This window comes from Camelina sativa, chromosome 18 (assembly GCF_030686135.1).
Source record: "Camelina sativa cultivar CO46 ecotype springtype chromosome 18, ASM3068613v1".
Classification (NCBI taxonomy): Eukaryota; Viridiplantae; Streptophyta; class Magnoliopsida; order Brassicales; family Brassicaceae; genus Camelina; species Camelina sativa.
In genome coordinates, this window is record NC_141897.1 from 18,724,863 (window position 1) to 18,752,469 (window position 27,607).

At 35.5% G+C, this 27,607-nt stretch overlaps 4 protein-coding genes, 1 long non-coding RNA gene and 1 pseudogene across 5 annotated transcripts; 3 read left to right on the forward strand and 3 right to left on the reverse strand.

The window, feature by feature from the left end:
• The first annotated feature begins 939 nt into the window (after positions 1-939).
• On the forward strand, positions 940-4,962 carry LOC147923060 (uncharacterized; annotated as a pseudogene).
• Positions 4,963-7,272: 2,310 nt separating this feature from the next.
• Positions 7,273-9,616, forward strand: LOC104761828 (uncharacterized). The gene has a single exon (XM_010484964.3). The coding sequence runs from the start codon at positions 7,497-7,499 to the stop codon at positions 9,444-9,446; it is 1,950 nt and encodes a 649-aa protein (XP_010483266.2). The 5' UTR covers positions 7,273-7,496; the 3' UTR covers positions 9,447-9,616.
• A 1,845-nt stretch (positions 9,617-11,461) lies between these two features.
• Positions 11,462-13,477, reverse strand: LOC104761829 (AAA-ATPase At5g57480). Its single transcript, XM_087500260.1, has one exon. The coding sequence runs from the start codon at positions 13,116-13,118 to the stop codon at positions 11,544-11,546; it is 1,575 nt and encodes a 524-aa protein (XP_087356386.1). The 5' UTR covers positions 13,119-13,477; the 3' UTR covers positions 11,462-11,543.
• A 4,683-nt stretch (positions 13,478-18,160) lies between these two features.
• Positions 18,161-19,063, forward strand: LOC104761830 (uncharacterized). Its single transcript, XR_002036452.2, has 4 exons — positions 18,161-18,297; positions 18,493-18,565; positions 18,652-18,750; positions 18,834-19,063. It is a non-coding gene; the product is annotated as an uncharacterized LOC104761830 (long non-coding RNA).
• A 2,181-nt stretch (positions 19,064-21,244) lies between these two features.
• Positions 21,245-23,803, reverse strand: LOC104761832 (mitochondrial outer membrane protein porin 4). Its single transcript, XM_010484968.3, has 7 exons — positions 23,441-23,803; positions 22,936-23,013; positions 22,781-22,848; positions 22,288-22,398; positions 22,121-22,207; positions 21,813-22,021; positions 21,245-21,738 (listed from the first exon to the last, which is right to left on the reverse strand). Exons 2-7 carry the CDS (start codon positions 22,985-22,987, stop codon positions 21,438-21,440), a joined length of 828 nt encoding a protein of 275 aa, XP_010483270.2. The 5' UTR covers positions 22,988-23,013; positions 23,441-23,803; the 3' UTR covers positions 21,245-21,437.
• Positions 23,804-24,758: 955 nt separating this feature from the next.
• Positions 24,759-26,343, reverse strand: LOC104761833 (beta-1,3-galactosyltransferase pvg3-like). The gene is made up of 2 exons (XM_010484969.2): positions 25,677-26,343; positions 24,759-25,403 (listed from the first exon to the last, which is right to left on the reverse strand). Exons 1-2 carry the CDS (start codon positions 26,101-26,103, stop codon positions 24,874-24,876), a joined length of 957 nt encoding a protein of 318 aa, XP_010483271.1. The 5' UTR covers positions 26,104-26,343; the 3' UTR covers positions 24,759-24,873.
• Between the last annotated feature and the right edge of the window lie 1,264 nt (positions 26,344-27,607).

Genomic DNA, 27,607 nt, shown 5'->3' on the forward strand with positions numbered 1-27,607 from the left:
CGATCTCGAATTCGGGTTGGTCTCTCTGTTCCGACGGATTGACAAGTTGATGCAGAGACCCGTCCGAATTCAAAGTACAAAGGGATTGTTAAAAAATAATAAAAAAGAATAAAAACGGCGGGTCGTTCTTTTGCTTTGAAATGTTGGAGAATAGAAAACGACGTGTTGTTATGTTCTGGAATGTAGAACGGCAGAACGTCTTCTTCATAAATGCTTTGAGATCTTGGACCATATTTGTGCATGAATTTGTTTTATTTATTTATTTATATAAGTGTATAAATATAGTTAGCGATTGTATTATTTTTTTACTAGATGGTTTATTATGACCTAACTGATTTATCATGTTTATATATCCACCTCACATTCACTCGAATGTAACTCTTGTAAATTCACAACTTCAATATTGTATTAGTATTTGTTACTCAAACTAATTTCTCCACATTTTTAATTATTTTTTTGGTTTTACAAGATATTCAACTGCTTAAATAGAACATATATGTATATTATGAAAACATGGTTATATTAGCCATCTTTGGTATAAATTATTTATGGGTAGTTTAAAGTTTATTGAAATTTGTTATGTTGTTATGTTGATTATAATTAGTAATTATATAATAATATCTTGTTGTAATTTTTTTAGAATCTATGCGTCAAATACGATGATGAAAAACATGTATGTAGATATTTCGTATTCGGTTTATGTTTTCTTCATTTTTAATATTTATCTAATTCTCATTGTTGATCATAGGCTTCCTTAGATTTTGAGGATAAGTTAAAGCAAAATGGGAGCAAAACATATTTGGACTATTTGGCTGATTTGGATGATAACGCAATATGTTCAAAAGTAATGATAGTTTATAAAGTTTAATGTTTTATGGCAATAATATTTTCAATATATTTCCATGGAATTTATGTAAAACATGTATGTAGATATCTCGCATGGCTATCTTCTTTCCCGAGTTCTATCGAGTCAGAGAGGTAAGTAATGCAATTTATGTAATTTTTTATGATTTTCTCTAAGTTACTATTGTATATATAAACTTGTTTTTGACTGAAAACCACATGTTATTTTCTAATCTGTTTAGGGTAATTATCTTGGACCTCAACCAAAAAATTCTAAGTTCAAAAGCATGACATGCGGTTTCGATACGGGCTATTAAAGTGATAGATGGGGAGACAATTTCGTATGTGAAAGACAGCCATGGTCTTAGAAGTGGAGTCGACGATTATATCAAAGTATATATGGATGTGATGGTGTTGCGAATATGAGGTATTTTTCCTGTTGACTAACACATGGTGTTGCGAATATGTTGTTTATTGTTTTGCCAAATGGTATCGCCAACAATTAAGTGTCTATTTCATTTCTCAGAAAGAAGTTACCGAATACTATGTTGATGGTGAAAAGAACTATGACCAAGTCACTAGATCGGAAAAGTCAACATTCTTGATTCTTAAAGGGGTTTTCAACAACACATCTGGGAATGTGTTTGACAATGAGGTATGAATAAAACAATATGGAATTTTCTATTCAATTAGTAATTATATTTTGTCAAAAAATACTATATATCTTTTTCGATGACGGACGATATAGGTTTTTTACCAATGACAATGGTACCACCTTTTTTTTAAAAGTAATGATAGTTTGTAAAGTTTAATGTTATTTGAGATTAAACTTTGAGAAAAGTTGTTAGTTGCACAATTGGTGTACTCACCTATAAGAAAAATGGGCTAATGCTCAAAGCCACTAACCACAAAACAGTTTTTAGGCCACAATCCCAAATATAAATTGTTCAAATTAGATTCATTTTAGTGACATTAATGAATTCATAATTCTAAGTATTTATCAATTTTTTTGAATTTAATGTTAAATTATATATAAAAGAAAAATAATTTTTTTTACATCAAAGTGCAGGTAAATGTTATTTTGACTGAAAAAAAAGTTTAAAGTTAGATAATTTAACAACATTATTTTAAAAAAGAAAACGCTGTGTTTTGCTAAGGAGGCGAAAATTCGGGCGATTAGGGTTTTGACTTTCGTGTTGGCAAAGTTTGTTTCCTGGCGCCGGTAGGCTGCAGGGTTGGCGATGTCGGTCGCCGTTGAGAGTCCTCGGGAGACGTCTAGTCCGGTGAGGAAGGAGTCATGGGTTTTGATGGTTCAGAATAAAAAAGTTTTGCGGAAGTTTGATATTACTATCACCACTTCGGAGGGGAAAGATTCAGTGGTGATCCCTGATGAAGTTCTCACCAACTCTACGCCGTTATGGGAAGATTTTCTCCTTGGTAAGTTCTTAGATATTGCTCCTCATGTTGGAAAAGTCCATGTGATTTTAAACAAGATCTGGAAACAGGGGACTGAGTCTCCCAAGATTGATGTCTATGAAGTAAATACTACTACATTGCGGTTTAGGGTTTCTGATCCTGTTCTCCAGGCAAGGATACTTAAACGGGGTATGTGGAATATTGCGGAGGTGCCGATGGTGGTGTCACGGTGGTCTCCAATCACTGAAAAAGAACAGCCTGAAGAGAAATCTATTCCTCTTTGGGTCTATTTGAAGAAGGTCCCGCTGCATATGTTTACTTGGGAGGGGTTGAGTTTTATAGCTAGCGTAGTAGGTGCTCCTGTTCGGTTGCACCCTGAGATGGCAGCTTGTTCAAACTTTGATGTTGCAGATTTTCACTATCCATGGTTGCCTCCTCGATGTTCTTCTTGTGAGAAGTAGGGGCATCTTGCAGCTCGTTGTGGCAGAGATAAATCTCTGTGGTTAGTCCACCCTCAGAGCAAACGGAGCAGAACTCTGTTTTGGTTTCCTCAACAAATGTGGACATAACAGTTACAAAAGATGAAGTTCCACCGTTAACTATTGACTCAGTCCCTGCTCTGCCTGTAGTTAATAATGGTTCACAAGATGCTATACACTCGCCAGTTGACCAATCGGGTGCGACTGCTGTCTGGTCTGTAGTGTCACCTTCAAAAACGGGTCGCAGTCCTAGTAAGTCCTTTATTCCACAGTCAGCTATGCCCCCTCTAGTTTCAGCGTCAAAGTTCGTTGTACTTAGTCTCTCTGAGGACGAGGAGGAAGGTGAATTATCAGATGATGAAACCACATGCGATGTTACAGGCTCTGATTCCCGGGTTGATGTGAGTTCGGATGATACATTGTCACAGAATATGTCACACTCGACAAATGTCACACAGGAAAAGGGTCGTGGTGGACGACCCCCTTCGGCGCGAATCCATCAACGTAAGCAAAAAGAAACAGCGGAAGCTTCAAATCGGGCAACAAAGGTTAGCACCTCTGCTGCTTCAACTAAGAGGCTTCCTAACTGTACTTTTTAAATGATGAGTTTTTCATGGAATGTTCGGGGTTTCAACAAAACTATTAAACATTCCTTGGTCCGGGAATGGACTAGTGATAAGGATATGGTATTTGGTTGTCTCTTAAAGACTCGAGTCAAGGAAAAGAAAGCAGCTACACTAGTATCTTCAGTGTTTGGTAATTGGTCCTTTCTATCTAATTATGAGCATCACCGGTTAGGGCGTATTTGGGTGCTTTGGCGACCTACAGTCCGCTTAACTCCGGTTTTAAAAAGTGATCAAATTGTCACGTGTTCTATTCTGTTGGAGGGTGAATCAGAGGAGTTTTTCTTCTCTTTTGTTTATGCAAAGAACTTGGTTGAAGAAAGGACTAGTCTGTGGGAAGATATGTGCCATCATACGGACTCACAACTATTTCAGGGTAAACCATGGATCATTAAGGGTGATTTTAATGAGATATGGAGTGGTGAAGAGCATTCTAGCTACCCCCATTCAGCCGCCTCAACTCCGGGTATGCGTGAATTTCAGACAGTCGTGAATCATTGTAACTTGTCGGATATGGGGGCACATGGACTGTTATTCACATGGCGCAATAAACGAGAGGATGGTTTAATATGTAAAAAGCTTGATCGTGTCCTTATTAATGATGTGTGGCTCCACCGGTTCCCACGTTCCTACTGTGTATTCGAGTCTGGAGGCTACTCTGACCATCTCCGTAGTCGTATCCAGTTCGATATGGGAACACCAGCTCGGAAACGACCTTTCAAATTTGTCAATTATGTGGCTCTTTTACCGGAGTTTCTGCCTCTTGTGCAGTCGTATTGGGAAGACACTGCCCCTTTGTTTATCCCTACCACTGCAATGTTTCGGTTTACAAAAAAAAGCTAAAGGTTCTGAAACAAGGGATTAGATACTTGACACGTGATCGTCTGGGGGATCTGGTTAAAAGAACTCGGGAAGCACATACTGATTTATGTGCTAAACAAGTTGAAACCTTAGCTAATCCAACTATTGCTGCAATGCAGGATGAGGCAGCCGCTTACTCTCTATGGCACCAACTCTCAAAACTAGAAGAGGGTCTATTGAAACAGAGGTCTAAATTACACTGGCTCCAGGTTAGAGATCAGAATAATCGAGTGTTTCATAATGCAGTCAAACTTTGGGAATACAAGAACTCAATCCACGAGATACAATGTGAAGATGGATCTATTGCCAAGACTCAAGCCGATATCAAGCACGAAGCAGCGAGATTCTTCTCGACTTTCCTTGGTCTCATTCCAAATGATTTCGAGGGAGCCACAATTGAATCTTTAGAGTCACTGTTGCCCTTTCGGTGCAATGGCCATCATTGTGCTATGTTGATTCAAGATGTCTCAGATGAGGAGATCAGGCGTGTCCTCTTTTCGATGCCTGCAAATAAGAGTCCTGGACCAGATGGTTATACTAGTGAGTTCTTCAAGCAAGTGTGGCCTGTCCTGGGGAAGGATTTTATGGTCGCTGTACAATCTTTTTTCCATAAAGGTTTTCTCTCTAAAGGTATTAACACAACCATACTTGCTCTGATTCCTAAGAAAGACGATGCGCAGGTAATGAAAGACTCTAGTGAACCGACTCAAGATTCTGTTGCAATGTCATCTATAAAGTGATTTCCAAGATTCTAGCGAACCGACTCAAGATTTTGCTCCCTGAGATCATCTCTTCAAATCAAACAGCTTTTATCAAAGATAGGCTACTCATGGAAAATGTTCTTCTAGCATCTGAACTGGTGAAAGATTATCACTTAGATGACATTTCTCCACGGTGTGCAATGAAGATTGACATCTCCAAAGCTTTTAATTCAGTGCAATGGTCTTTCTTACTTAACACACTCCAAGCTTTAGGTCTCCCAGCTATCTTTATAAATTGGATTTGATTGTGCATCTCCACGGCAACTTTCTCAGTCAAGGTAAATGGAGAGTTAGCTGGTTTTTTCGGGAGTGCTCGTGGTCTAAGGCAGGGCTGCTCCCTATCACCCTACCTGTTCGTTATCTGCATGAATGTCCTCTCCCACTTGATCAATACGGCAGCAACAGAACATCGCTTTGGCTATCATTCTCGGTGTCATAATCTTTTGCTCACACATCTCTTTTTTGCAGACAACCTAATGGTTTTTGCTGAGGGTACAAAAAGATCTGTTCAAGGCATTATTCACATTTTTTATGACTTTGCTCGACTTTCAGGAATAAATATCAGCCTAGAAAAATCTACACTATACATGGCTGGAATCTCTCCAGATACGCAGGAGGATATACGATCAACATTCCCTTTTGAGGTTGGCACGCTTCCGGTTCGTTACCTTGGGCTTCCGCTCCTCACCAAGGCAATGTCTAGGAATGACTATCAGCCTCTTTTAGCGAAAGTACGACAATGTATAAGCTCATGGACAGGTCGGTTCTTGTCTTATGGAGGTCGGCTGCAACTCATTAAATCGGTTCTTACTAGTATCACCAATTTCTGGTCTTCTGCTTTTCGGCTGCCAAGTGGCTATCTGAAAGAGATTGATCAACTATTCTCAGCTTTTTTATGGAGTGGCCCTGATTTGAAAACGCACAATGCAAAAGTTGCTTGGGATATTGTCTGTTTGCCATACTGTGAAGAGGGCCTTGACCTGCGACCTCTGAAGGAGTTTAACATCGTCTGTGGACTTAAGATCATATGGAGATTACTCTCTACCAACTCGCTATGGAGCCAGTGGGTGCATACCTACCTAATTTGTCACACTTCTTTCTGGGATATTGGTCGACCAACCCTTCAGGGGTCCTGGATGTGGCGTAAACTGCTCAAGTTGAGAGACCTAGCTAAACAGTTTCACTGCAAAGACATAAAAAATGGGAAATCTACTTCTTTATGGTACGACAGTTGGTCTCCAATGGGACGATTGCATGATATTTTTGGCAATAGAGTTTCATTGATCTTGGGATAACCAAACACGAAACTGTTGATTTTGCTATGTTACATCATCGAACCCGGCAACATAGAGTGGACATTTTAAATGAAGTGGAGAAGCAGATCACTTCTGCAAAAGCTAAGCGCAAATCCCATATAGCTGATATACATATGTGGAGGCACACATCGGGACCTAAGAAAAAATTCTCGACTCGAGACACCTGGCTTCAACTGCGTATGGCAAAACCAGTGCAAAACTGGACAAAAGGTGTGTGGTTTTCACAAGCAACTCCAAAATTTGCTTTCCTGACATGGCTTGCGATGCTCAATCGACTCTCCACAGGTGATCGAATGTTGAACTGGAATCAGACGGTAGACACCTCCTGCTCTCTCTGCTCGGGACCATTGGAAACAAGATCTCATCTATTTTTCCAATGCCCCTACTCACATCAGATTTGGCGTAAACTCACCTCTGGTTTTCTTGGGGTGCACTCAACCTCCGACTAGGAGCTCACCAAGACCCTCATATCCGACTCAACACTTGAAAAACTCTCCAGTTTGTTGCTGAGATGCTCACTTCATGTAGCAATCCACTCCATTTGGCAAGAAAGAAATAACCGTAGGCACGGTGAATCCTCTGTTTCTGCAACTCGACTGCATAAACAAATAGATAGAACTATTCGAACCAAGCTTCTACTTATCCAAGGCTCAGGAAATCAACTACATGAAGAGGCCCTTGTCCTCTGGTCCACCACTAGAACCTAACAATCTTTTATGCCTTCTATTAATTTTTATAAAAACAAGTTTACACTTATTGTAAAGAGAAAACGGTTTTTTTGATAAATAATATTTTACATTCATTCAAAAAAAAAAAAATTTAACAACATTAAGGAAATGACAGTGGTTAATCTCTTACCCTTTTTTTCCAACCTTGACCGCAGAGCCAATCAGCCAAATTAGGTAAGAACCGACACCGTTTTGCTCTCAAAGTAAGATTATATCCAAACATTAGCGTTAATAGGCCCAATAAGATTAACACACGAATAATAAAAAAACGGCGTGGTTTCATGAAGCTCACTGCTGCTCAATCACAACGAATATCTTATTTCACTTTCCCTTTTTCTTCTCCGGCGATTCTTCTCAGATCTGATCGATTTCTTCATCAGATGAAGCCCTAAATGTGTAATCGAATCGAGTAATTGAATAGCGGCGAATCACTATAAACCTTTTACAGATCGAATTCTGAATCGCGATCATGTCGTGCTTAGCGCTAGCTCTGCAACCAGCAAATGGATCCGACATTTTGCTCCAAACTAGAGAATGGTTTCCACCGGCACGAGCCCTAATCGCACTCTCTTATTTCCGCCAAATGCGTCAAGCGTTAGCTTCCTCTAAGCAGCAGCAGCATCAGCATCAGCAGCAGCCGAATCAGAAACATAGTCACGCTTCTTCTTCTTCTTCTTCTTCTTCCTCCGTTGCGGATCCCGACGATGCCGCGGCGGCGGAATTCGTAGGTGACGATCCGCTTGCCGCTTCTAACGGACAGGTGATTGTTGGTGTTGAGAGCAAGTATCGTGTGGTTTATAGATTAGTGAACTCGATCTATATCCTTGGTGTGACTGTGGCGGATCATGATAACTCGATTAATGTGTTTGAGTGTATTCATATTGTGAATCAAGCTGTTAGTGTTATTGTTACTGCTTGTCGTGGCGTTGAAGTGACTCCGGAGAAGCTTGGACGGAAGTATGCGGAGGTTTACATGGCGCTTGATATTGTTTTGCGTGGTGTTAGTAATATCCGTCTTGCGGCGATGCTTGGTGCTATGCACGGAGATGGGATTGCGAAGATGGTTCATTCGGCTCTTGATACTGAGAATAAGATCCGAGGAGCTGATAGTTGGATGGCTGTGGAATCTCACGCGGCTGAGCATCAAGCTTCTGTGCACGCATTCTCCAATGCGAGATTTGAGTTGCCTGCGGAGACTTTGGCTGCTGGAGACGAATCAGCGGCGAGCTTGGTACCTGTTGTGCAAGAATCAGAGCAGTTGAAGGAAGAACCGGAACCGGAGAATAAAGATCCTTTTGCGGCAAGTGAAACGATCAACAAGGAGAAAGAACTTGTGGGTGGCTTCAAGAAGACTAAGGATCCGTCCTCAACGGATTTGTCTTTGGCATTGGCTGGACTAGAAGTGACTACATTGCCTCCAGCTGAAGCAACACAGTCTACGCACATCAATGTGGAAGGATTTGAAGGGCAATACGGTGGGATTGAGTTCAGTAACGAACAGGCTACGATTGAAGAAACTTTTGAATACATTAGTGATGCTTGGGGAGGTGGATTGGATCCTTCAGAGTTTATGGGAACAAAGAAGATTCAAAAGAAGGAAGGTCTCGGTGGGCTTGAGCTGCTGCACACTAGTGATCCTAAGGCTGTGGAAGGCAAAGATGGAGGTAATCTCGATAACTTAGTTAAAAAGCCTGAGATGAAGGGTCCTGAAATGTATGTCTCTGAGGAAATTAGAACCGAGTTTAGAGAATCCTTGCTTGCTAGAGTAGGACTAATGGGTGTTATCTATCTGAAAACAATGCCACCCAAAGGCTCTGGTGAAGAGAAAGAAACCGAGTTCTCATTTCGTGTTGAGGGTACTACTGCAGTTAAGAGATTCGCTATGCAGAGTGCTCGGATCAGTAGCTTAGGAAACGGTTTGTTTCATGTGAGAACCGCTCCATCAGAAGAACCAATCCCTATCTTGAAGTATAGCTTGCAACCTAAACTAACCCCGTTGCCTCTTAGAGTCCGAATGGTGAAACGAGTCAGCGGGACTTTACTCTCACTAATGATACAATACGTCTCAAATCCGGATCTACCTGAGCCTCTGAAAAACGTGGACTTTATTCTGAAACTCCCGGTTGATCCCACATTGCTCAAGGTTTCACCTAAAGCAGTACTAAACAGAACCGATCGAGAACTGAAATGGCAAATCCCGGAGATTCCGCTAAAAGGAACTCCTGGGAGACTAAGAGCACGGATGCCTCTCGATTCAGAGAACGGCGAAGAAGAACCAGAGATCATCTGCTATGTGAAATTCTCGGTTCAGGGAAGTACGTCTTTGTCAGGTATCAGTCTACGTGCAGCGGCTGAGGGAAATACAGATTTCTACGAGGTAGATCACAGGTACGAAACCGGAGTCTATATGTGCAACTGATAAGTTTCTCTCCACAAGATTTACATTGTTTATAAATTTCTCGAATGTTTTTTGAGTTTGGCCTTTTGTTGGAAGTTAATCCCAATTTTTTTTTTTTTTGTCATGTAAGGTTTTGTGTTCTTTTGTGTATCTTGACATCTCTTCATTGTTATGTTATCTGTTTTACCCGATTTGCTTTCACATTTCATTATTATTGAATTAAGGAAGACAATGATTAAGTTCATCAATTATATTTCCCCAAATGTTGAAATGGAAAGATTTTTCCTTGATGTTCGATAGAAGTATTGTTGAAAGACAAAAACTATTTTTATTATATAAAGATAAACAGCAAACAGATTTGAAATAGTTGATTTCTATATATCATTACATTGTAAAGATGAGATATGACTACATGCAAAGTCTAGATACTATTTTATTGATGAGAACATATACTACTATATAGGTCGATATTACTAAGGCTGAACATATATACATTTCTCTTTTTCTTAATTTGTAAAGCACATTATGTGTAAGCTTTACAATTTAGAATTTACAATACAGCCTGTTAGTATATACTCCCTCCGTTTCAAAATATAGGATGTTTTAACTAAAACACGCAGATTAAGAAATCTTTACTTTTAGCAAGTTCAACCAATCAGAAATAATACTGCATAATATAAAATACTAAACTAATCTAAAAGTTGTATAAAAACTTTAAAAGTTGTATAGAAACTTGAAAACATATATTATGAAACAAAAAACTTCTGCGAGAGAGTGGAGTACTGTATGTTAACATTAACAATAAAAGATACTGATCGAACGCCATAACAGCCGAATTCAATCCACCGAACATGTCACTCTTATGTCAATTATCCACTATGACATTTCTTTATAAACTTATAATAATGTCATGTGGGTATTACAATCCGTCCTAACTCCTAACTACGGTTTACAATTATATAATACTACTGATCATTTACATATTTGTGTCGTATTGTTGAGTGACATGTCTAGTGGCCAAGTTCTTTTATAATAAAATTAGTTGATTAATAACAGAAGCTGTGGGATCCTAAACACAAACCTCCAATAGAGATGATGAAAAAGAGACTCTGATCAACTACTGGCCTACCAGATCGTTAACTTTAAGTCTTTAACACTACACATTTGATTAATGAAAACATATAATTTGAGTGTTCATTGACATATAAGAATGTATACTTAATATTATAATGCAAGGATGATTCTAAACCTCATACCTAATATATGACAGCTCTTTTTATCACTACACAGAAAAGAACCAATTATTTTGTTTGGCTTTGCGAAAAAGTATCTATATTGTTATATTGTAGCATTCCCAATATTATTAATAAAATGGCGAGTACATGCTATACACGAAGGTCAGTTGGATCAAGATGTCTGAAAATGTTTTTTGTAGTATTCAATATCATCTTGATCCGAGAATCATGTCTCTTCAATAAGAATACAGAAAAACAATAGTAACCAGTGTACATTAGTAATTGAAGATTAAGTGTTTGGATATTTTATTCTCAAGACTGGATAACTTATTCTTTTTCAAAAAAAAAAGACTGGATAACTTATGTATTTAAAAGTTTAGAAATTTTAATATTTTTGTGAACCGGCCAAATTCAGATATTAGAGTCTTTCAAACCTTAGACTTAGACCATAGACGACAAAAAAAATTGATATTGACTGACGAATGGTTATAGTTTGACAAAATATTTGGTACAATTATTTTTATATAAATTACATACAATACAAATACATAGTGCTAATGGGTACCCAATGAGATACACTTTTTGCATTTCCCATTCCCCACATACAAAATCCACATCAACCACTTGCCTTTTGAACCACCTTTTCTAAACCTCTCCTTTTATAGTTTAAAAATTCTAACATAGCGTTTGTGTTCTTTCACTTTCATGACTCTCATAGTTTCCTACTTTCATTTCATGTTTCATCTACCTAACATCAACAACCAAAAAAGAATGAAGGAACGAGTGAACTCACCAAACAAAGAAAGAAGAAAGAACACAACTTTTGACCATTATGCTTCTACATTATAATAAACTTAAAAAGAAACAACAACAAAAACACATATCAATCTTCTCTAGTCTTACAAATGTTATCCTCAAGCTCAATCTCTTCTTCATCATGATCCTTCTCATCTCTACCGTTCTGACTATCTATAGCCCTCTTCTCTTGCTCCTCAACAACTTCCAACTCCGTCAAATTCCCATTCACACCCCTCAACTTCCCATCTTTCACATTTCTCTCCCCTCTACTCTTCAAATCCACCAACAACTCCCTAATCGCCTTCTCCTTGTCCCTCCTATTCTTAATCAAAGCCTCACTCACATCAGCAGGAGTCATCTCAGCCTTGTCCACAACTCTCTCCATCTCCTTCAACACGTCCTCGCCTACATCCTCCTCCTCGTACCCCAAATAGTTCTTGAGCAAAATCTTCAACGACGGGAAGTTACAAAAACTCATGTAGATACGCATATCCATCCTCCCACTTCTAAGCAATGCAGGATCAAGCTTCTCTATATGATTGGTCGTAAACACAAAGATCCTCTCACTTCCACAACAAGACCAAAGCCCATCTGTAAAATTCAACAAACCTGACAAAGTTATAGTATTATTATTCCCATTACCACCTTCCTCCCCTGAACCACCCGAACCCGACCCGTTTCTTGTATCCGGCTCGTAATAGCTCCTACTCAACGACGACACATTACTACTACTACTCTTCTTCCGGTTAGTCAGATTGATCGAACAGTCAATATCTTCAATCACAATGATCGACTTAGAACTCGTTTTCATCAGCAGCTTCCTTAACTCCGAGTTACTATGAACCTCAGTGAGCTCAAGATCATAAATGTCGTAACCGAGATAATTAGCCATAGCTGCGATCATACTCGACTTACCAGTACCTGGTGGCCCGTAAAGCAAGTAACCTCTCTTCCAAGCCCGACCAGTCTTCTGATAAAAGACTTGACCTTTAGCAAAATCTTTAAGATCATCCATGATCTGTTGCTTCTTTAACGGATCCATAGCCAAAGTTTCGAAAGTACTCGGATGCTTAAAAGGAACAGACTCCCATGGATGACCTCTTGAATCAAGAGACCCACCTCTCGAGTTAGTGTAAAGCAACCGATCTTGATTCTTCCGACGAATCTCATTAGCTCTCTCCATGATGTAATCAAGATAAGAGTTGAGTATCAAAGTTTTGTCCTTTTTCTTGATCCGTAGAGTGAAACCACGTTTCTCTTCAGGTAACGGTCTCCAAGCAAAAGTCTGAGTCTGACGTTGTGTAACGACGTGTTCCCATAGAACAGTAACGCCGTTGAAGGTGTCGACGATTGAGTCGTTGTTGGAGAGACCGAACGTGATGGAGGAAGAGTTAACGGCGCGGGTGAGGCTTAAACGGTTTCCGGCGATTGAAACGGAGGAGCTTAAGTAAAGCTGAACGGCGTTGTAGAGCTCGTTGGTGTTGACGCCGTCGATCTCTGTTATGTCGAAGTAGCAGTAAGAAGAGAAGAGGTGGAAGACTCTGTTGAAGAATTTGAGGAAAGCGAAACGTAGCTCCGGTGGGAATATTGAATGCATTAAGCTTTGACAAAAGGCGAAAACTCCGAGAAGTGAAGCTAATGATGTCCAATACTCTTTCATTTTTCTTTTTTTTTTTTTGGGTTTGTGAGATTTTGGGTTCAGAGCAAAACAGAGTTGAATGATAAAAAACAGAGGAAAGGTTTGAACTTTACGGTTGAATCAAGATGAGAGACAAAAGAGGGTTATGGGTTTTGAGATATGAGGAGAGAAGAAGGAAAAAGGTGAAAGCTTTGAGAGATTCAAGAAGAGAGGATGAAGAGATGGGTTTGGTTTTCAATTTATAAACTTTGTTTGACAAAACTTTATTATAAAGAAGAGAGAAGAAAAAAGCATGATGATGGTGAAAGAGGCAAGTAAGAAAGAGGTGGTGGGGGAGACATTAAAAGGGAAACAAGTGTTAAAAAGAGATAAAAGAGTATTTGTTTGGAGTTTTTCTTTAATGTGAAATGATGAATTTAAGGTAATTAATTAGTAGTGATTTATTACGGTCAATATTTGTTTGGGAGATTCCTTTTTGTTTTCTTTATTTTTTTCGCAAATAATTGGATTTAATGTCTAGACTTTTCGTTAAAGACTTAAAGACGTAACGGATTGGAGACTTTTTTTTTTTTTTTAGTTTAATAACAAAATTTGCAACGGAATTTTTAGTTTTTGTCAAAAAAATCTCATTATTTTTTATTAATTTTTATGAGAGATGAAAGTGATTCACGTGATTAATATAGAGTGTACGTATGAGATTGATTTAGGCACGAAACGTTTTTAATAAAAAGACTTTTTATGTTTAGTAATTACAAGTGCGATGGCAAATTATTGGTGGAGTTCTTCGGAAGGGCATCGTAAAATTCATTGGCTTAGCTGGAAAAAACTATGTTTGATTAAAGATCTGGGAGGAATGAGATTTCGGGATATTAGTTTATTTAACCAAACTCTCTTGGCTAAACAAGCGTGGAAATTAATACAATATCCCAACAGCTTTTTCTCTAAGATAGTAAAGTCGAGATATTATCCAAATTCTTTCTTCATGGAAGGAGGGGTTGGCCAAAGACCATCGTACGGATGGAGAAGTATTATATTCGGAAGAGATTTGCTCAAAAAAGGTTTACGTACTAGAGTTGGAAATGGGGAATCACTACAGGTTTGGATGGATCCGTGGGTGGAAGCTGAAATCATGAGACCGCCTTGGATAAAAACTCTGTGATTAATATTAATCTCAGAGTAAAAGACCTTATAGATTTTCAGACAAGAGATTGGGATGACCAGAAGCTAGAGTATCATTTCCTGCCAGTCGATGTGGTGCGAATAAAGAAACACAAACCGGTGGTGGATAGAGAAGATTTCATGGTTTGGAGATTTAATAAGAGTGGGGATTTTACGGTTAAGTCGGCTTACTGGTTTGCTGGTCAAATAAATAAGCATCTGATTTATCAGGAAGCAAAACCATCTCTCAATATCTTGAAAGCTCAGGTGTGGAAGCTACAAACAGATCCCAAACTCAAAGTGTTTCTTTGGAAAGTGTTGAGTGGTGCTTTACCTGTTCTTTCAAAACTAAATCAGAGAGGTTTGCATTTGGATGAGAGATGTCACGTATGTGGACAGGAGGGAGAATCAATTAACCATGTGCTTTTTGAGTGTATTGGAGCAAGACAAGTGTGGGCGCTATCGGACTATCCGTCTCCAGAGTTTGGTTTTGATAAAGGCTCAGTATACTCCAATATGCATCATTTGCTGGTAAATAGAGGTAATAAGGAGTGGCCTTCTGTGCTAAGAAATAGCTTCCCGTGGATCATATGGCGTATATGGAAAAACAGGAATAGTTTCTTTTTTGAAGGAAAATGTTTTTCACCTATCCAATCAGTGCAAAAAATCCGCGATGATGTGGAGGAATGGAAAGTGGCTCAGAAAATGGATTCCAATGGGGAAGATATGAGGGAGGAAGAATCGACTGGAGCAGAAGGGGAGGCCGAAAGACGAAACCCGTTACCGGAGGTTGTAACCAACGATGTGAGGTGGGAGTGTCCACCAACCAATTGGGTTAAATGCAATGTGGGGATCTCTTGGTCAAAAAGAAACCAACTTGCAGGAGGGTCCTGGGTGTTGAGGAATAATGAAGGTACGGTTATTTTGCATAGCCGTAGGGCTTTCTCGAATGTGCCAAACAGAGACCAAGCAAGCTTTCTAGCTACACGATGGGCTGTTGAAAGTTTGGCGAGTCATAGATGTGTGAATGTGATTATAGCGATTGAAGATGTCCAGCTGGTTAAATGCATTCTGAGACCGATTGCGTGGCCTTCCTTTGCGTATGAAACAGGGGAATTGTTAAAGTGTCTAAGGTTTTTTGATCAGTGGCCACTGGTAGTAGAAAACCCAAAAGCTAATAGAGGAGCTTCTCTCATTGCTCATAGTGTTACAAGTGATTGTCGCCTACAATCCTATGTGGCGTCCGGGTATCCGGCTTGGTTACAGGGAGTGTTTGAAGATGAGAGACTCTGTTCCTCTTTATAGTGTTTTGAGGGTGTTGATTGTATTGTCTAAATGGGATTTGTGTTAACCATTTTTTGGATAGGCCAGGTCTACTTGAATGGTGAGTTTGGCTAAGGTAGGTTTAGACTAATTATGGGGAGCTAGCAGGTATTTTTTTGGAAAGCTAGGTGGTAGATCCATGTAATCCTTGTAACAGTAGTATATTTTCCTCAAAATCAATAGAAATCAGTTGAACAAAAAAAAATGTATAGTAATTACAATGTAAAATGAATCTAATAAACAAATTATGATATACATTTAAACCAAAAGGAAAATATTGTTATTTCCAGGAGGTGTGAATATAAAAAAAGGTGAAGAACTGATGTGGTGATGATGTGATAGTTCACAAAAGTATATAAGGTTAAAAAGAATTTTGGGTTGTTGCAAAGTAAAATGTTTCAGACAGGTACACAGCTAAAAGGTAAAATGCCTTGTGAAAAAAATCTACGTTCAGGTTGACTTCATTCGAACTTTATGATTGATTTGTGAAAATAAAAAAAGTAAGATGAATGTAGTTGAACATATTATTAACAAACAATGCAGTTTTAACTCAAGAGAATAAACAAGATTTTGAATCAATAAAAGAGGCAAACATTTCATGTGCTCCAAATAATTTTGGAATGGAAAACACATGACAGTTTGACAGATTCTTTGAGAACATTGTATGGGTTGGACTAATTATATATGCATTTGTCATTTGCAAATAATTCATTGGCACAAACAACTACTCCCTCCGTTTCAAAATATAGGATGTTTTAACTAAAGCACGCAGATTAAAAAAATCTTTACTTTTAACAAGTTCAACCAATCAGAAACAATACTACATAATATAAAATACTAAACTAATCTAAAAGTTGCATAGAAACTTGAAAACATCATATATTATAAAACAAACCTCTTCACTAAAACATTTTATATTTTGAAAGGGATGACGTATTTTTTTTAAAGATTACTACCAACTTTGGTATTTGGGACCCAAAAATGCGAAGTTAAATACGCCAAAGTATCTTCACATAATCAGAATAAACGTGACACTGAGGGAAACATGACCAAAGAGTATATTACAAGATGAAAAAAATAAAATCATATGCATAGCACCAAGAATCACCTAAACTATTTGATTTACTACTATTTAAATCTAGAGTTATTTGGCAAAATAGACAGTTTTTAAAACAAAATTGTAGAAGTAGTACAATCACTATTTACAATTAGCAAATTCCATATTTTTTACTGTTTTCTACTGTTCACAAGACCTTTCAACCTTCATCAACATTTCATATTTACAACACATGCCATTTAGACTCTATCTTTTTTTTTTAAAATATGCTCCCAACAATCTTAAAAAAAAAAATGCTGGGTAATTAAAATTGGTTTTCTAAAATTTTAAAGATGTATAAAAATCTAAGTTTTTTTCCTTTTTGATATGCATTTTGTTTGATGATTTTCTTTGATAATGTTAATTTTTTTTTTACAAATTTTATATCCGTACACATTATTAAGTGTACAGATGTCCGTATACATTATTAAGTGTATAGATGTTCATACACATTATTAAGTGTACAAAATAAGGTGTATAGACATCTGTACACTAAATAAGGTGTACGGATGCAAAAAATGTATATAATATATATAAAAAATATTAAATAAAATTAATATCATATTGTAAAGAAAAATATATAGATTTTTTTTGTATCCAAGAAAATTTCTAAAAAAAATTATATTAACAATTATTTGAATAATTATGATTGAAAGAAAAAAAACTTTATTTCTCATACACACATACCCTTTTGGTAATCTTCTCATCCAAACATATGTCCCACAATCTCTCCTATCTTACACATTTTCTATTACACAACACCTATTTTTCTAATTTTGAATAGTAAATGTATTAGTTTACCAATTAAGTTTTCAAAATGTACTAGTATGCAAAACAAACTCTTAAATCTATATGTACAACTAATGTTGTTTTGTCGTTTCTTATTGTTTTTATTTATCTACCTCTTAATTTTGTAACTAAGCCAGAAAGGGCAAATCCGCAAATGTAATGAGCAAGCGTATTAGCAATTCTTTTACTTCGATTCAGCCTTTAACTTTTTACATTTAGAGTTTAAAATAAGATATATGAAAAGTATGCATCAGTCTTTTGGTCAGAAAAAAAACTGGAATTTATTTTTCGTCAACAAAAATATTGGTAGTTTAAGTTTGCAAACTTTAATTATGAAGAGTAAACGGAAAATTATAAAGAATACAGAAAATTTCAAGGGTGTTGAATACTTAAGAACATTAAAGATTAGTCAAGATTTCTGACTTTAAAAATCTGTGGTTGTAAATTTTGACTTTCTTGTTCTTTTAAAAAGAAAAAAAAAACAATTTAATAACAAATAATCCTTTATACTATAAATTACAAGTCACATAGCCAATAATATTCTGCCACATAGATTTTACTTTTGCAAAAAAATTAATTAATTTAAAAAACAAGCACAGAAAAATTCAGTTTCTTCCGACTATACATTTGTCCACTATCCCACTATCTTTTCAATTTTCAGTCTATATAACTAACCACTTCTCCACAATTTTCTATTCCATTAACCAATTTCATCTCCTATATATAAAGGTCAAATCATTTGTCTCAAAACTACTAGATATTTACTCCTATTTAAAACAAATGTTCTCATTGTAGCTTCACAGCCTTCACTAAAATTTGAAAGAAGGCCTACGAGTAAGACACCAGTCACACCACTATCTATCTTTTTGTTCTAATTCAATGTGTTTTATTATTATCTTCCTCTCATATTGTATTTAGATTAGGAGTTTTGGTATTTTGATTAGGAGTTTTAGTCTTTATAAATTATCTGTAATTCTTTATGTATATTAAATATGTAGTAGTCAATGGCTAAATTTAATTCCATGGCAGGTTCTTTACGAAAAAAAAAAAAAAAGGAAGCCGGTTCTTTGGCCTCCAGCCATATACTCTCTTATGTAACTCTGTAAGTTTTTTGTTTTGTTTGAAACAATTTATATTAAAATGCTTTTATTATGCTATCAAAGTAATATTCTGTACCATGTTTTGAAGGTTGTCGAGAAAACAGTTTCAACACATTGACAATTCACAAAACCAGAGCTTTTCAACAAATATGGAGTTTAAGAAGTTTTTCGTTCTACGCTATGCTCGGTCTTTAAAAAATATTTTCTTTCACATTCTGTATTAATTCAGTATCATAATTAATAAAACATTTTGTTCATTATATATTGCAGATATAAGAAGTTTTTTGCTTTGCGTTATCAAAGAGAGGGGACCATGAAGGCAGAACCAGCAACATTTTCATCATTTCAAATAATCATCTTTGTTCACATAAGTTTATGGAAATTTGAAGCGAGAGTTAATGTATGTAGTATGTTAATTCAACTTAACTTTTTAAAAAATTATATTTAAATGATTTTCAACCCGTACGTAGTACGAGTAGAATACTAGTTCTATTAATAAATTCACTGATTCACCCCATACAAAATCTTCATCTCTTTCTAACTTCTTTTTTTAATCTCTCTCTCTCATTTTGACTTTTAAGTATGTAAAAAGTACAACATTGTGTTGTGCAGTGTCAATTCTAGGGTTTAATTTATTGTGTAGGCTCCAAGATGAACTTAATCGGTTACGTATCTCGATCGTCTCTGTAAGAGGGCGTGTTCTCCGGCCAAAATTTGGGACATGAAAACTCTTGAGGTCTGTCTCTCTCTCGTACGTTTGACTGATTAGGCTTATGTTTTTTGTAACCGGCGAGTAAAGAAATTTCGATGATTGTCCTTTTTTTAGATGTTTTGGGTGGATTCACTTCAATCAAACCTTAAGTGGTCCTTGCGTCAGACGTCAGTTGCGTGTTCTTGTGATCAGAACGATAATCTTTGCACAACATAATTACAAGACCGAAACCAATTTAATTGCGCAGATAACTTTATCAGTACTATCTAAAATACCCAACAATGATAATAATTGTAAATGAGAGCAATGTGCATCATTTAGGACAAGATTTTCATCCTTCTCTCATCTATACTAATAAAAAGTATAAACTCCTAAAGACGTCTACATAGGATTTTAAACCTCCAATTGTGATTAGACACTTCACTAATTAACATTTTTTAAAATCTCCAGAATTTTTTATATTAAGAATTATTTTAAACAATCAATCATGATTTGACATGTCATTCATTAATATTTTTTAAATTTCCAGAATTTTTTAGAAAAAGGAAAATTTAAAATTTATGGAAATAAAAGAACTATGCACAATATCCCACATCGGCTAGAAAATTTTTAGACAAAGATTCGAAACCAGTATAAATAAGATTAATATGCTTCCAACAACGAATGAGCAGGAAAGCTTGATTTATCAGGTGTCCAAGTTTAAAAGTATATTCGGTTTGATCTGCTTTTTTATTTGATCAAATTAAAACTTTAAAAAGTTTCAAAAAAATAAATTATAATATTTGAAAATTTTAAAAGTTTTAATATTTATTAGCTTTTAAAAAGATTTTAAATATTATAATTTTTAAATTTTAAAAGTTTAAAATATTATAAATATTGAAACTTTTTAAAAGGTTCAAAATTTATATTTCGAAACCTTTTAAAAGTTTAAAATATTATAAGTATTTATGTAAAACATAAATTATCTTATTTATCTACGTTTGTGCTTTTTATTTCTTATGAGTTGTAAAACTTGTTTTTGTGTATGATTTTATAGATGAGTTGATATTCTTTCATTGATTTTTTATTTTTTATCTTATTTTTTATTTTTATGAGAAAATAAATGATTTTGTTCTTGGAGTTTGATGGATTAACAAGTTGTGTGGTAGTCTAAAAAAAAGGTTTTTTAGTGGAAGAATGTGAAGAAGTTGACGAGGATGAAAAAGAAAAAGAGTATAGCGAAGAACCAGACGGTAAAATTAATGATGATGATTACCACAAAATTTGATAATATAAATGACAAGAAAGAATATGAAGAATAAGAAAACATTGAATAAAAAACACGAAAACATATGTGGTAGCGATGAATTAAATATGAAAACAAGTTAAATTCATGATGATAAAATTGTTTTGTTTTTCTGGTGGTCAATGAAATGGTTTAATATATGTGAGGTCGTCAGTTTAATTCGCCTCGCCTGGATGTCGAGTTAAATTCATGATTTTTTTATCAGATTTGATTTTATAACACAACTGATTTTTATATTTCAAAAAATTATGTATCTGAAATATAACTTTTTTTTTAATACTAATTTAATTTTTTTATAAGATAATATTTTACTACCGTCATCAATCATATATAGTTTTCATCAAAATATATCAAATATACCCACGTGGGTTCAAAACCTAGCATGTGCTAAAGATAACATCTCTTTTAAAAGCATTAATGACCTTGAGGATATAGCAGATCACTTCTACTTCGTAATAAAAAGCGTAACTAAAACTGATCCATCGCTGTGAAAATTTCTTCTGTTTTGGATTAACACACAAAATTAACGGCTACGCACAGTGCAAACCCCTAATGCAAGCAATGATGTGACAAAATTACACCTAATGGATTAAATCTTGCAAGCTTAGGACGTTGTCGTACGTTTATACAGGTCGATCAAATCAAGAGAAACCACAGCCTCTAGAAACAAAAACAAGTTCCATCTCAAAAAAATCGGGTTTTGCTCACTCCCTTTTCTTTCACATCACAATTAAAAAACAAATTTTAATGCAAAAAGTGATTTCATAACCCTACAAACCCTTCCATTTGAGGGAGATCTTTTAGCACTTTGGGAAAAAAAATTGAACTGTTTAATTTGTGTTCCAAACTGATATATATAAGAGAGCTCTTTCTTGTTTTATGGTTTGAGGGCGAGGGCGAGACCAAGCCTCGGTGAAGAGGTCACAGCCTTTGAGTCATACTCAGCTGAGAAAGTGATGTGCGACTTCGGTCTCCATTCTCTCTGGACCACCATCCCTGCTTTCCCGCTGTCAGAAAATCTCGTCTTAACCACTGTCAATGGATCCAAAGAGTGAGAGCTTCCGACGGTGAAGATGTTGTTATAATTGGAGAAGCGACGGATCAGTTCTGCGCCAAAGGATGTGGTTTGGTTCACCGTGTGAACGTAAGTAGCTCTTAGACTCTCCCCTTTATCCTCCCTACAATATAAATAGTCCTCATGAACCACAGCCAAAAGCAGACTGAAAAAATGAAGCATCGTGTTGTTTCTTACAGTATGAGTGCAGCAGAGATGTCTTGGTTGTTGAAACCGATCCCTGCATTGTACTTGGTTAGTGATGATGAAGCTGTGTCGAAACTGACTTCACCACCAAGATAAACATTCTTGCTTCCGATAGTTGCTGATACATCTAGCAGAGGAGTTGGGTTGAGGCCAATGCTGGAATTAAGCGTAGCATGAGGGTGAACATATTGCACATCCAGCTGAAATAATAGCAAATAAACAGGTCATGACTTGACACTACCATTAGACTGAGACAATATGATACTAGTCGTGTTTCTCATAATGGGATATGCACTGACCTTGCCAGACTTGTGATCAGGTATTTTGAAGCTAATAACAGCTTTAGCAGATGGCATGAGATTTTTGACAGTTACTTTCGTCGACACCTGCATAAGATATATGTTCAGTAACATGGTTTAGGACAGTTAAGGTGCAAGAACATGCATCACTAGAGAAATTTGCTTACACTAGAGTGGCTGTCGATTTTCAGATCAACAATGGTGTTTTGACCTTTATATAGTGTGCTTATATCGCCAAAAAAGAAATCATCCTTCTTCAAACCAGTAGCCACAAATTCCTGTAGGAAAGAAAAACATCATTATGCAGTATCGTTTACACAGGTTTAAAGCAATTTAAAAACATTAGTTTAATGGGGAAGTAAACTATACAGCCCTACTTAGATGACACTATCACAGTCACAGCCAATATTCACCAACTTACGATAAATCAAACCATTATGTAGATATCAAAGACCATGCTTCTACGAAATGCTGCAACCATTTAGGATTTAAAAAGCATGTAATACTAGTATTCATAAGCAATTCCCTGGGTATATTGAGCACAGTCTATATCGTGGCACAATAATCGTCAACGGTTCTTATAAACAAATTATGTATTTCTATAAGATGGATTTACTCCATTGAAGTGAAAGTATCCAAGTGAAAGTATATCCTACTTACCGTTCCTGCAGTACTCAGCATTGTCAGAGTAAACTTGTGGTCAAAAATGTAGTCCTTGTTCAGGAGATCTGCAGGTGATTCAATAACTAATAGTCAATAAATGGGAACCACAAACACAGAAAAAGCAATGTCCAAGACTTGTTTAAGTTCTTAACCTTTGGCTTTCTTGCCAATCTCTGCAAACGGAGCAGGACTGCTACTTCCCATCTTCGGATGTAGAAAACAATAAATGCCTACAAAGTAGTAAAGCAGACACATAAGTCCTCCGCACAGAAGAGTTAGATACACATTAACACATTAATACCTAAAGGCAAATCACCAGTATTCAAAGATGAAAGATTCAGCAACCAATTAGATATTTATGTTCTTCTGTTGGAAGTACCAATCCAAATTCTTCAAATTCTTACAATTACAGGTCTCTTCTATACTAATCTAAAGCCTCTGTGAAATGGAAGTAACACACACACACACCAAAAAAATGGCGAGAAACAGATCGAGAGAATCGAAATCGATCAAAAAAAGCCAAATCTCCAGAATCTATAACTTAGCATAAACTAAATTCAAAAGAAACTATTCAGCTTAAGATCATCTCAGCTCGTTTGTTCTACACCGAGAAGAAAGAATCAAAAACTAACGAGATAGAGAAGATAAATTCCTTACGATACGAAAATGGAAGATCGACGAATACAAGCGGAATCGATAACAATCAAAAGTAGCTTCGTTCGATAAACCCTAAAAAACTACTTCCGTCGCCTTCGGTAATAGAATCAGGCGACGGCGGCTGAGGAAGAAGAAGAAGAAGAAGACAGTAAACACTATTTGGCAGTAAAATTTTAAAAAAAAACAAAAAAAAAGCCTCGAGAAACTCAAAGGTGAAGAAGAAGAGAGGAGAAGGCCAACGCTCTCTCGATGAGAGCAATGATATTGTCACTTGACGTTCAAGTTCGTTAGGTCACGCTTTTCCTCTTTTCTTAATAAAGGCTTTTTTGCTTATTCGTCTGTGATATAACTTATGTCACAGGCAAAGCTTGTAGCTGATTCGTGAGGCCCATTCACTCCCCCAGGCCGCCTTCGCTTCAGCTATTTGAAATGACGATTATACCCCTGATGTTGGTGCACATGACATGAGGACCAAATTTTGATTTTTTTTCCTTGATTTTGCTAAAAGCAATAATTAAGTCAAGTTTAGAGTAAAAACAGAAAATATAATATGGACAATCCTTAATTACAGTAAAACCTCTATAAATTAATACTCTATAAATTAATAAACACTATAAATTAATAAATTTTGCTGGTCCCAAGTCGGACCAATGTAAAAATTAACAATATTCGATAAGATAATAAAATAATAATTTTTTCGAAATCTCCTTATAAAATATGATCCTAATAATATCATAAATTAATAATTATGTAAATATATATATATATATATACTGATATAATAGTGTATGTTTCTCCTAAAACTCAATTCTATAGAACAATTGTAATGTTTGTATTTTCAACCTATAATGATATCTCTAAAATATTTTATAACATGTCATACAAATAATTAAATTTAAAGTTTTAATTTTTAGATATGCATCATTTACAATTTGATAATTTGACAGATTATTAAAATAGGAGAATTGATATTATTATTCATATATTTGAATTTATGTGTCTCATGTGTATAAGTCAATTTGTCTATAATATTTGTAATTTATTGTAAATAGTGCTTTCTAAATATTACAAGTTCAATTCCTAAACCATAAAATTTATAACATCCGAAAGTTTAATCTTATTTTGCTATAGTTGTTCCAATTCATATTTTTTTTAAAAATAAACAATTAAAAATATATCTATAAATTATTAATTATTAATTTACACTTTAAAATAATAATTATTAATTTATAGATAAATTAATATCACTATAAATTAATAAAATGTCTTAGTCCCAACATTATTAATTTATAGAGGTTTTACTGTAGTTTACTACACATCCGACCAAAAAAAATATCGATTATTAGAGAGAGTAATATAACGATCACAAAATCAATTTTAGAGAACAGTGTTAAGAATAAAAATATGAGAATCTGATAAAAACAAGAGTCTATCTACGGTATGTGGTATAATTTAGAAGGCTTGAGATTGCTAGTAACATTGAAATAGTTCAATGTACGTATCCACTTCTCTTGGTTCTTTAACAAATGAACGGCAATAGTCTCAGGCCAAAGCTCATGTGTGCATCTAGTCGGTGGCTCGGGGAAATTATACATCGACCACTTAGCGTTAAACCGGTTTTTTCCTCGTCTTCCTTCTCTAATCCAATCGCCAAACACTTTGTCTTCAGGACCTTCTAGATGTTTCTTGGGAATTTCCGAGTCTTTGAGCCAAACCGCAATGTCCCATGAGACTAAGTAACCCATTCCTGACATGTAGTGGACGAATGGGTCCATGCTTGGACATGGAATGACGTAGCCGTAGTAGAGATCTTCTCGAGGTAGTGGTCTTAGAGATGCAACGAGACTTTCTAGTCTTATGTATGTGTCGTCGTCGGCTTTCATTACGTAATGGTACGGTGGGTTTGGTGCATCGGTTTCGTTGAATAACTCTGGTAAGCTTGAGAAGTATGTGTACGTTTTGCCTGTAGATATTTGCAAGAGTTAAGTTAGTTAAAATTCAACTAATTAAGCCGCTCCAAATCGAACTAAGACTTTGCTAAAGACTAAATATAGAGGAAAGAAGAAAAATTCAATTCGACTTTTGTGTGTTTCTAAGAATTTCTACATATAAAAAAAATACCTAGACCGAAACATAAAGTGACATAATTAGCAAGTTTCTCTGTTTCTGTATGATTATACCAAATCAAACCAAGCATGTAACCAAAATAAGAGTGGGTTTGAGATAAACCAGTTACCTTTATTCATATTCTCATTGCAATTGAGTATGATGATATCATCAAAACGCATAATCTCCAAAGCAACAAGCACTTTCTGGTCTTCTTTAGTCAGGTTACAAAACACAAACTTCACATCAACCTTAACACCGTCCGGAACAACTTGTGTACCGTAGATCATCCGGAGAAAATGCCTACGTGGGTACTGATCAGGAAGCGTAAGGATTCCAATAAGAATCCTAATCTCATCATCACCAGAAGAAGAAGACAACAACGATGAACCATTATTGTTATTCATCGGGACGTTGGACAAAGCACATCTTCCAAAGCTCAATAAGCTGTCGAATCTGATCTCGTTGATGAAAGCTAATACACAAAGAGCTATGATGAAGAAGAAAGAAGGGATTATGAACTTTCTTCCTTCCGATCTTGGAGTATAATTTTTCATCTTCTTTTTCTTTTCTTCAAATGGAGCTTTAGGAGATGTTGGAGAAACAGAGGAGGAAGAAGTAAGAAACTAAATAAATAAAAACGAAACTTCTTTTTACCTTAAATGAAACGCATTAGGATATTTTGTTTTTTTGGGGTTATGGGGAAGCAAAAAAGAGCTTTAGAGAAGCTTAAGGAACGTGAGGTTCAAAGTTGAGTTTGTAAATGAAGCAAGTGCAGTGCTTCAAGATTTCACGCCATTCATCATGCTATTGTCTCTACTTATTTATATATTTACTTTATTAGTTACACTGTAGATAATGATTTTTTCTTTTCTTGAATTCTGAATGAATCATCTTTTTTTATTTCCTACATTCTTTTAACAAAATATAAGTCAAATGAGTTCAACTTGAATATGGATATTTAGTTGGAAGCAAAAAAGTGGTGGATCTAAGCCTAATGTCTGGCCAGAAATGTTGAATATATAAAATTAAATGCTTCTTTAAAGTTAAAAAAAAAATATATATATATATATACATATAGCTTGCAAAATTGAAAGTAAGGTGATTGGAGTCAAAATTAAATTTGGTAAAATAAAAATAAGGAACGTGGGTGGGTTTCGAATTTCGTGACCCGCAACAGTCTCATCTTGCCACTTCTTAATTCAGCCGTTGACTTCCACTAGATCTTAGTACTTGCTTAGATAGTTAGATTTGTATGACTCATACTCCATCAAAAAAAATTGTGTCTATTTTGTTATACGATTTGCAAAATGTTATTCATAAGAAACATTTGATCTAAATGCAAAAGTGTGTGGAAAATGAAAAGAAAAAATGCAAAAGTGTTTTTAGATTTACATCATTGACTTATTTTGCAAAGTCAAAACGAGTACAATGGTCAATGATGCTTAATGCTTAGTTTCGGAGTTTTTGTGGGCCTAAAGTGGAGGTAAACGTAGTCAATTAGCAATAACGTCCAATATCCAAATTCAGCCCAATTAGGTCACATCCTTTAGAAGAAGAATGTAGGCCAATGGAGGACCACACGACTCATTTAGGAAAATTAAAACATGAATATAATGATGATCGCAAGAAACTTTATTATGCTCATCTGTATTAACATTTTTTGAAGTACATAATTTTGTGTTATATCCTTTTAGATTTTTTTTTTAAAAAAATATTTACAACATTAACCCCTAAAAAATTTCCAAAACTAACATTATTCCAGATTTTGTTTTATAAATATTTTACATTTTATTTCAATTAAGAAAATAACAGCAATCAATATAGAAATAGAAGCTATCATATATTTAACCATACATTATGTTGTGTTTTAAAGATATTTTATATCTGAATCCTTCTTCATAAACAAAGAAAAAACAATTTGATTCTCATTTTGTTTTCCAAAATCTGTGAGCTTTGATTCTTAACGTAATAAAAACTTCGATTGAAAATTATTTAAATATTATAATTAACATATATAAATTTAATAAAAAATTTAATTATTATGAATATGTAAAATTA